Raw genomic sequence first — 10,665 nt, forward strand, 5'->3', positions numbered from 1 at the left:
AGCAATGACTATCCTTAGAAACTGGGTTGAGACTAAACACAGGACTAGTGGGTTTCCAAATCCTCCCCAACCCTTTGCAATTAAGCATATTTAACATACTGGAGATGCTAAAGAGTCATGACTCCCTTCTCATAAACACCCAGGCCCTCAAGTCCCAGCATCAGAGTTCCCCAGTGGTATTTCCTTTTGAATTACCAACCAATCACAGGCAAGAAACAGAACACACAAAATTAACTAGAAAAACATTCCTTGTGTTTCAGATCACCTGTTTCATTCATTATTATATCTCTCATGCACTACCTGGCTTCTATAAGGAAATACCAATGGCTTTTCTGCAGTAGACTTGCTGGTGGTGGATGACTACCTTATGTCAAGATGTAGAGAATGATGATAGTAGGCTGCAGGTAATGCATAAGCACAGTCTCACTCACATTTGAGTCTCTACTGATCACCTCAAGGGTACTTTGGAGATTCACAGGATACAAGTAGATGACACAATACATAAACTTTTAATGTGAGCTCACTCATAACCCAGGTCCCTTTAACTTGTTTGACCCTGTGCCTGGAATGCTCTTCCTCCAAAACTTCCCACGGCTATCTCTTTCTTATTATTCAGCTCAAATGCCACTTTCACAGAGATGAAAGGCACTCTATATAAAGTAGTATTCCACACTCAGTCCCTCTATAACATCTTATAATTTTATTTTCTTTGTGGCATTCATCACCAACTGAAATAGGTTTACTTACTTTATACTGTATTTATTTGTCTCCCTCTCAAGACTATAAGCTTGTAGAGGGCAGTGATTATTTTGTAACATGCAGCCTGGAATATAGTAGTAGGCCCTCAGTAAATAGGGGTTGAATGCTTGGGTGAGCAACAGATATTTATCAAATGCCTGTAATATGCCAGCTCTGTTCTAGGCAGTGGGGGTGTAGCAATGAACCAAAAAGACAAAAACTGCTGAATTCTTGGAGCTTATATTCTAATGTAGGAAAACAGTCAACAAATAAGGCAGAGAAGGGTAAGCTGCAGTGAGGCTGTGCTGCATTAAGAAGTGGAATCAAGGAAAGGTCTTGCTGGGCAGATCTGAAGGAGATGAGAAGGGAGGGACCCCAACAAGGTGAGGAAGAGAAGATGGGAGGGAGGAGAAATGAGACTTTTACAAGGATGTGCAAAGGCCCTGAGAAAACAAGAAAGGGGCTATGTGGCTAAAGCCTGCCAGCTCCTGGGGGCAGGGCAGGAGATGGGTCAGCGAGGGGCTAGTGGGACAACTCCAAACATGTAGAGTCTTGTAAGCCACTGAGAGGACTTTGGATTTTGCTCTCTCTGAGACAGGAAACCACTGGCGAGCTCTGAGTAGAGGACATACCTGCCTTGGATTATAAGCAGGGTCCCTGTTTTTGTTCTGGTGATAAAAAGACTGTAGGAGCAGAAGTAGAAGCAGTTAGGAGACCAGTGCAATAATCCAGGCAAGAGATGATGGTGACTTGCTCCAGGGTGATGATAGGGAGATGGTGAAATACGTTAATAGTCTAGGAAGATTTTTAACACAGAGCTGGCAGGATTTGCTGATGCAACGAGCAACGGTAATTGTATAAAAATATGTACAGAACTGATACAAAGAAGGCTTTTCTTGGATTTGTAGAAAAGAGACTGGTTTTGTCAGGTCTGTGACACTAATATAACACCTAGTAGCACAACCACCTAGAAATCCTACACTGGGACTTGGAAGTTTTGTGTCATCTATTATTTATCCCAAAGAACAGAAAAAAAAAAAAAAAAAAAGTGGTGAAATACGTTCAGTATCAAAATCTGTACTTGCAATTAAGAGAACTGGTTTGGGGGTTGATCTCATTTCAGCACACTGACATGAGCGCGATAATTGTTCAGCAGACATAAACATTTCAAAATGAAAATGACATTTATCTGTGAGGAGACTGAAGCTCATTGGGCAGTTACACAGAAGGATATACATTATCAAGAACAAAGATCTTGCCTGATTCATCGTGATGTGCGGTCTATACTTCAAACTAATGTGATAACTGCGCAGACCCCTGACCCTTTGCTTATTGGGCTACACTGAAAGCGCTTTGGAGATTATTCACCTTGCATTCCTCACTCCCTGGTGTCCTGCAAATAATAGCAGGTACACAAGAAACATTCACTGGCCTAATCATTTCTTGACACTCTCCTCTGCACTCGTCTCTTTTTGCAGCATTCAGGAACTCTTACTTGTTTTTATACCCAAATCAGTGATCAGGTAATCACTCATAAATATGACATTTCAGAACGTGCTGGAAGCAGTGCAGACCGCGTGTAGGGAGCCATCCAGAGGCCCCACCCACTTGGGAAGCCAGGGAAAGCTTCCAGAGCCAGGAGGCAGTTCTGTGGGCTGCAGTCCGAGGGGATAAATGCAAACGTGCAGGCAGCAGGAGTTGAGAGATGGAATCCAGACAATGGCCTTCAGATATGTAAATAGCCCTCTCTGAGACTGACGGAATCTTGGAGAGGGCCGAAGAGTGACCAAGGCCTGCGGGAGAGAAGGGGCGCCTGTACTTTTGGGAGGATAAACACGCAGGGGCCAAAAGTGGCTTTAAAAATTATGTTAGATCTGCAACTGTTGTGAGTTTAAGGGCGCGATTTAACGAAGGCTGAATGGGACCCGGAGACCAAACGTTCCGGAGTCTTACCCCTTCACTTCAGTCTGGCCTCGAAGGCCCTGCGGGAAGAGGGCATTGCAATTATGAGCAGATTTGGAGCTTGATCTCATTTTGTCTCTGCAGCCAGAAAATAAACTATCGTAAAGCATCCTACTGCGGGACACTGAGGTTTGCTTTTTGTTTCTAGGTTTTTTGTTTTTGTTTTTTTCCTCTTCCAGACTGGCTGCAAGGCAACTTGAACAAAATCTGGCTGCGCTCGGACTGGGGCGGCCCTTTCCTCTCTCCAGGTTTTTCGCGTCTCTCTACTTTCAGTGACACGACAACCGACGATGGCAGGCCGCAGCTGCACTGCTGGAAGCGGCCAGTTCCGCAGGCGGGAGGGCCGGAGGCTGCCCCGCATTTCCACTCCCGGGGCGGGAGGCTCCAGAAAGTTCACGTCCTCCTTTCAGACTCCCTGGGTGCTGGCTGGGGCGAAAGGGGAGGGGGCGCAGTGATTGTCCCTCCAAGGAGCTGTCTTCCGAAGCCGCCAAGTCTCGGGCTTTGGAAGAGGGAGAAAGTTGGGTGGGACCACAGGGCGGGGCTGGTGGGTGGGGGATGGGTGGGGGGCGGGTGGGAGTCCGGGCGCCCCCAGCGATCGCGAGCTGGGGTGGAGCCAGCAGCCCCGCGTGGCGTCCGCGTTTAAGATGCAAATCGAGTCCCCGCTCCCCCCTCCACCCGCCGGGTAAGCTAGGCTCCGCCACCGCCCACGCCTCCTGCGCGCCACGGCACCAGAGCAGGCGGCTCTACTTAAGCAGCGCGCGGGCCGCGACCCAGCACTCGCCTAGAGCGCGCGGGCAAGGCCGGCGGAGCGCACTGGAGCTTACGGGGGCGCACAGCGGCGCGCTCGCACTGCTCGACTCAGCGCGGCTCTCGGAGGTGGCGGCGGGGCGCAAGGCTGAGCGAGCGTCCGGGCTCCGGGGCTCCTGGGAAGGCGGCTGCAGTTCTTGAGTGCAGCGCGGCTCCCCACCACTGTCCCGGCCCGGCCACCTCTCTGTCATGGCTCTGGCGGACAGCACACGTGGATTACCCAACGGGGGCGGCGGCGGCGGCGGCAGCGGCTCCTCGTCGTCCTCCGCGGAGCCGCCGCTCTTTCCCGACATCGTGGAGCTGAACGTGGGGGGCCAGGTGTACGTGACCCGGCGCTGCACGGTGGTGTCGGTGCCCGACTCGCTGCTCTGGCGCATGTTCACGCAGCAGCAGCCGCAGGAGCTGGCCCGGGACAGCAAAGGTCGCTTCTTTCTGGACCGGGACGGCTTCCTCTTCCGCTACATCCTGGATTACCTGCGGGACTTGCAGCTCGTGCTCCCCGACTACTTCCCCGAGCGCAGCCGGCTGCAGCGCGAGGCCGAGTACTTCGAGCTGCCAGAGCTCGTGCGCCGCCTCGGGGCGCCCCAGCAGCCCGGCCCGGGGCCGCCGCCCTCGCGGCGCGGGGTGCACAAGGAGGGCTCGCTGGGTGACGAGCTGCTGCCGCTCGGTTACGCGGAGCCCGAACAGCAGGAGGGCGCCTCTGCCGGGGCGCCCTCGCCCACGCTGGAGCTTGCTAGCCGCAGTCCATCCGGGGGCGCGGCGGGTCCGCTGCTCACGCCGTCCCAGTCGCTGGACGGCAGCCGGCGCTCGGGCTACATCACCATCGGCTACCGCGGCTCCTACACCATCGGGCGGGATGCGCAGGCGGACGCGAAGTTCCGGCGAGTGGCGCGCATCACCGTGTGCGGCAAGACGTCGCTGGCCAAGGAGGTTTTTGGGGACACCCTGAACGAAAGCCGGGACCCGGACCGTCCCCCGGAGCGCTACACCTCGCGCTATTACCTCAAGTTCAACTTCCTGGAGCAGGCCTTCGACAAGCTGTCCGAATCGGGCTTCCACATGGTGGCGTGCAGCTCCACGGGCACCTGCGCCTTTGCCAGCAGCACCGACCAGAGCGAGGACAAGATCTGGACCAGCTACACCGAGTACGTCTTCTGCAGGGAGTGAGCTCCCCAGACCCCGTCGCCACTCCAGCGCCCACTCCTTTTCCTGCCCGAGAGATGATTACAGAGCCTCTTGTCCTCGCTCTGTCCCCCAGCTGCCCCTCTCCCAATCTCCTCCTCCAGTATTAGCTGGGTGAGACCTATCCGTCCACCTTCCCTCCACTTCAGAACCTACAGCCGCAAATTCTCTCGGCTGCTTCATCTTCTTTGGACCTCCTGAACCTAGAGAACCCAGAGGAACCCCCACCCCAGCCCCACCTACCACTCCATGCTTCCTCTACTCCCTGCCTCCAACCACCCCTCCCCCAGATGGTACTTCAATCTGGATCTATTGGGGCAGTGTGGCCACAGAGTCACCGAGTACCTGGGAATGATTGAATTGTTCAGAACCTGATTGGACCATGTCCATTGTACGGAAGATTTCCTTGAACTCTTCTCAAGCTCTTATGACTCACTGGGGGTTTAAGAGATCAGGATTGGTTCCACTGTCTGGGGTTAGTGTTTTACAAGGTCATTACACAGTCTTTTTGACCTCTTTTGAAGGTAGAATTTTAGAAGGCTGGATGGAAGATTCTGAGCCTGGAATTCGGACCCCATGGAGGCAGTCCAGTAACTAAACGAATAAAGTTTTGAAAAGTTACACGTAAAGTAGAAGAATCTAGTGCTGGGACAGTGAAGGATCTTTTCTCGTACAGAATAAAAAGGTCTCAGCCTGTGGCTTAAACTTATAGAAAGTGACCCTCCTGCCTGCAGAGGCACCCTTTTCAGCTGCTGCTCGCCAGAAGCCCTTGATTCCAGGGGTTGACATGGCAGCAGTTACTGGCAAGAGGGAGAAAGGACACTGCCGCCTAAGAGTGCAAGGCTGCTCAGGTCTCCAAGCGCCGTAAGAGGTCACCTGGCAGTGACTGTAGGGAGCTGGGTCATAGTGCACGTCGTGGGTATTAGGAAAACCTGTATTCTTGCAATGAATGGCAGTAGGACCTTCCTTTAGCTGTAAGACTTGGTGGGCGGGGGGGGGTGGGGAGGGAGGAAAGGGTAGGAAGGGTGGGAAGGGAGAAGCCGACATACTCGTTTATGATTTGAAAGTTGGAAATTTGTACCATCTGTTTGAGTACATGCACATTTTAAAAATATCATATAGTAAATGCAAACATGCCAAGCATTTTATAAAGATTAATAACAGACCTACTCTTAACTGGCAGTTTGTTGAACTTACTGTTTTGAGTTCTAAACTTAAGAGTTATTAATGCTTATATATAATCTAACCAAAGAGTTACCCAGTAGGGTTTTAGTTTTTGAACTTTTATTTTCTTGTTGATTATAAATCCTGATTTTAAAATCTGTTGAGCAAAAGAAGTTTCATTTTGGTTACTTAGACCTAAGATCACTTATTAAAAATCCTTATTTTCTCCAAGCCCAGCAAATGTTGACTTCTGGGCAAACCTGAAAACCTGAAAATGCCACTTTCATGCAGTTTGTTTGAAGTTAAGCGAAATCTTTTCAAATGACAGAACTGCAGAGAACTCAGCACCAAGGGCTGCCTATCTTTAGATAGCTGTAAAATGGAATATTTTAAATGAAGGCAAGTAAGTACTTAAAAGTGAGCTGAGCAATAAAATGGTCTAATAATAGGTAAATGCAACAGAAACAGAAGGAGACCTGGTTGCCTTATGCCTTTACTCTTACATGGAATAAATTCACAATGCATATCCTATGTACACCATAAGTGAAGGGAAATAAACCTCGCCATGCTCCATGCTGTGCTCCATGCTGTGAGGTGTCCTTTGGATATTCTGTGATGATGGAGAAGCCTATTTTGTTTTGTTTTCAGCATCTTTCTCTGATGTACGTTTTTAAGGATTTTGTAAGAGCTGTTTTCAGTGTTTAAATTAGTGCTATTTTTCCTTGTTTTTAAAAATGAATCTCGTACTGTATCTTACTATGTCCATACAGATGTTACAAATTGGAACAGTTTTATTCTTAGACTCATGTGATCCAAGCTGTATATACCATATATAAACATTTTACATGAATCATTTAGTTTTTTAATTCATTTACTAATGCTATAAAATTTCCTATATTACCCCAGTAATTTGCATCAGCTGGTGTATATATAAAGCAACATGTTTTGATGAGTTTCTTACATCCTTATCTCTGGGGAAATTGGGTTAGGAAAAAATACATAATTGTAAAACTGAGTTTGCTCTATACTTTTTTTCTTGAGTGTTGGTTGTATTTACTAATCATATGTTGATTAACTGTCTACTTAAAATCAAGGTACCTGTATTTTTAATCCACTAATTTTTTTTTAGTTGGGAAATAGATTTGAAGTATTTTATTAGACTAACATTTTTTGAAAAGTAAAATTGACTTTATATACAAAGCCTGTAATTTTGGGCGAAATGGAAACACTTCTAGGAAGTTGTGCTTGCTTGTGTGTTGAGTTTGGTCTCAGACTAAATAATGCATCAGAATTTATCTGTTTGAAGCCTGAAATAATTTAGGACTCTTATTCACTGACCAAAATTCAGTGTTATAGAGATTTCTCTATCCTGCATGGTATTTTGTTAGATTGTTCAACAGGAAGCACATGATTGAGAACATCTTGGGACAGATCAAAACCACTGACAGATGGCAAGACTCGGCGATTCTGATTTCCCTTCTCAAATCTGTTCAACTCCAAGAGTCTTGAGAAACTGCTAAAATTTTGCCTCTGTCACTCAAGTCTTACAAACGTTATCTTGTAAACCTCTGAGTTGAACTATTCCACTGTCTTGTACATAGGCATCTTATTCACTCCACCCTGTCACACCCAGCACCCGCTACGTTATTTGAAAGACTGGGAATTTAATGGTTAGGGACAGTAAATCTACTTCTTTTTCCAGGGACGACTGTCCCCTCTAAAGTTAAAGTCAATAAAAGAAAACTGTCTATTTTTAGCCTAAAGTAAAGGCTGTGAAGAAAATTCATTTTACATTGGGTGGATAGTATAATACAAGTAAAATAACTTGACAGGAACACCTTTAGATCCCTTCCCCTCCATGGGCTTTGGGCCACAGAATGAACCTTTGAGGCCTGTCAAGTGGATTGTAATCACCTGTAAGCTGTAATGGTGGCAGTATTGTGGATTCATTTGAGTTAGCCTTCCAAAGATACCATTCAAATAACCTGGGAGAATGTCATAAATTGTTGAGATAATTATCACTGCATGAATCTGATTCGGAGGCATGCATTTACATATGTTGCCCTAATTACCATTTGATGGCCATAAATACAAGTGAATGACATTAGACTTTTAGTAGCAAACTTAATTTTTAAAAAGGAGTAGACAATGGGGGTTAAAAAAAAAAGGTACCAGGTTCTGTGTGTTTGCACCAAGTAATTGAAATGTTTTTTGTTTAATACATGTGGACCATGAACAGTATTCATTCTTCATTCTAGTTTTTCAAATGATATGCTGTAGAAAATATTCCTTGAAGATGTGAGGTTTAAAATTTTTTCCCTTTCAATGTTGTTTGTATTGTATTTCTTATTTGGATTTTTTGATTGATAGCACAGTGATAAGTTATAATACTAGACAAAATTGTCTTCTCTTTCAAACCAGAGCCATATATATGTCTGTATATATGGGACCTGCTGCTTCTCTGAGGAAATGCATAATCTTAATACTCAGACAAAATGAGCAATTGGCATTGCTGATAATATATTCCAATTTTTATTGGAAGTTTTGATGGAATGTTATTTCAATAAAGCCATGTAAGGTGAAACTTTCATAACTTCTTACTCTTCAAGTTAGGGTAAATTCTGATCCAATATTCAAATCATTTGTGTACTCCCACATGCAAAATGCTAAATTACGATGCAGACATTAAGAAAAGTATTGACTGGAGGGGTTGAATTCATTGAGAGTTTATTTTATAGTCTAAATCACAAATACTTTACTCAATTTAGTTTTTAAAATAGTAAACTGAATATTTTTGTTGTAAGCCTATCAGAATCAATCCTTTGTTTGGAATTTTTTTCCTGTTTTTCCTTACTATAAATCATTTAAAAACTGAATTAATTTTCTTAGATGGCTTGAGTCCGTCTCTTGAGAAATAAGTAAAATACTCTTCAGTATCTATAGAACCTGCAATAGGTCTTTGTATAGCCAGAAACAAGTTATGTTAGAGTTAGCTTTTCTTTGTCACAGTTTTGGACAATAAAAATCTAAAAGTATTAACACTTGATTTTCTACTGGGGCCCTTGAAACTTGGATGGAAGAAATTCAACCAGAATATCTACATTATAGTATAATCATGTGTGGTAGGAAGATGGACTAGTTAATCAAGATTTGTTGTCACTTACATTTTTAGTGGTTTTTTTCCAAACCAGCTTTTTTCAAAATTCTAAATGTGTTTTGAGGTATGTGTACATTAATTGTAATGTAAACTATTATACAACTGTTTTTGTGACTTTATAGGCAGGTAAATTTTGCTATTACTATTGAATACAAATGACAATTCATTTATGACCACTCAAACAGCGTTAGTAACCATTTAGTGACAAAGGATTAAAACATCATCGTGGATGTTAATTTTGAAGATGTAAATTATAAAATTATATGTTGTTTAAATTTTTCCAGGCATCTGAAAACCTTATCTGCTAGACAATGTAAGATTCACACAGAGTTATCTGGGATTCTGAAATTTTAAGTAGTACATATCATTAAACCATTCTCTCTAAATGTAAGAAGAGAAGAAAAAATTGTTATTATCAGATTTTTCTAATGACACAGAAATGTAAGAAAAAAATCCCTTTATATTGAAAAAAGATGCAGTTGAGGTCTTTTCAGACATGCCCAAACTTTGAGAATTTCTTCAACCATCTAATGCTGTGGAGGTTTTTGTTCTCCCTGTTCACAACCAGTTGTATAACAGAAATACTAGCTACTGTTTTCCTTCCTGTGTGTGAAATAATGAATCATTAATTATGTGACTTGTTATGTATTCAATTAAACACTAAAGAATAAAACATTCACTCCTTTAATTGTTCCTCTTGGCTCCTTGGCATGGAATGGCTTGAACACTGGTCTAATTTCATTTATGGGGTTCTCTAAATACTGGCAACACTTCCCAAATTGTTGTGGGACTACTGGTGAGCATTATGCCATCAGAACTCTTCACCAAAGAACCGACCAGCAGGAACAAGCACAAACAGCTTCTTTCCCCAGAGTTTATTGTCAAGAATGCCCAGGCGGTCTGGTACTCAATGTGGAAGAAATGTTTTTCGCAAACACTTTCTTTGACTTCTTTGCAGCATATGCCAATTGCTGTGTACAGGGACAAGGAAATAGAAGCTTTGAGATGTGCTTTAATTAAAAGTACAGTTCATGAGGAGGTTCTAAAAAATCTTGGGAAAGAGGAGCTGCATTTTTGATGTGGGGGCACTTTACTGCATAATCTCTAGTGGTTGATGTTCCTCCTCTCTAAAGTAGGCACAGTGCTGCTAGGATTGAGAAATCACAGAAACTCAAGTTGTCTGGGTTATGGCACCGGAAGCCATGAGTCGGGCGGGTGGAGTGAGCCAGGCTTCACCCTTCCTCTTTCCTTTTGCCTGTACTTCTTCTGGATAGCTTTTGTTTTAAAAGTGTGTGCGTGTGTGTAGACACATTATTTTTTGAAAATTTAGTACAGATTAATCCTCCTCCAGTAACCCCTAGTTTTTCCTAGAGGCCAACTTTTTTCTCTTCCATGGAAATCACACCTGTTCTGTGTCTTGCTTTCTGTTAACCACATATCCTGGAGCTATTGCAATGCATGAACATGTAGCAATGATCTACCTCATTTTGTCTGATAGCTACTCGATATTCTGCATGATATGACATTGTCTAGATGTGCTGTCATTTATTTTGCCAGTCCTTTATTGATAAGCATTTAAATTTCCAGGTATTTTTTCCTACTCCAAAGAGTGCTGTACTGAATGCCTTTTTACATATATGCAAATATATTTGAGT

The 10,665-nt window shown here is 44.3% G+C and overlaps 1 protein-coding gene across 1 annotated transcript; it reads left to right on the forward strand.

The window, feature by feature from the left end:
- The first annotated feature begins 3,366 nt into the window (after positions 1-3,366).
- On the forward strand, positions 3,367-9,700 carry KCTD12 (potassium channel tetramerization domain containing 12). The gene has a single exon (XM_023186137.3). The coding sequence runs from the start codon at positions 3,697-3,699 to the stop codon at positions 4,672-4,674; it is 978 nt and encodes a 325-aa protein (XP_023041905.1). The 5' UTR covers positions 3,367-3,696; the 3' UTR covers positions 4,675-9,700.
- The last annotated feature ends 965 nt before the right edge of the window (positions 9,701-10,665 follow it).

The sequence above is a fragment of the Piliocolobus tephrosceles genome, chromosome X (genome assembly GCF_002776525.5).
Source record: "Piliocolobus tephrosceles isolate RC106 chromosome X, ASM277652v3, whole genome shotgun sequence".
NCBI classification, from domain to species: domain Eukaryota; kingdom Metazoa; phylum Chordata; class Mammalia; order Primates; family Cercopithecidae; genus Piliocolobus; species Piliocolobus tephrosceles.

Coding starts and splice junctions, on each gene's coding strand:
- KCTD12 (XM_023186137.3), top strand. CDS start 3,697: ATGGCTCTGGCGGACAGCACACGTGGATTACCCAACGGGGGCGGCGGC.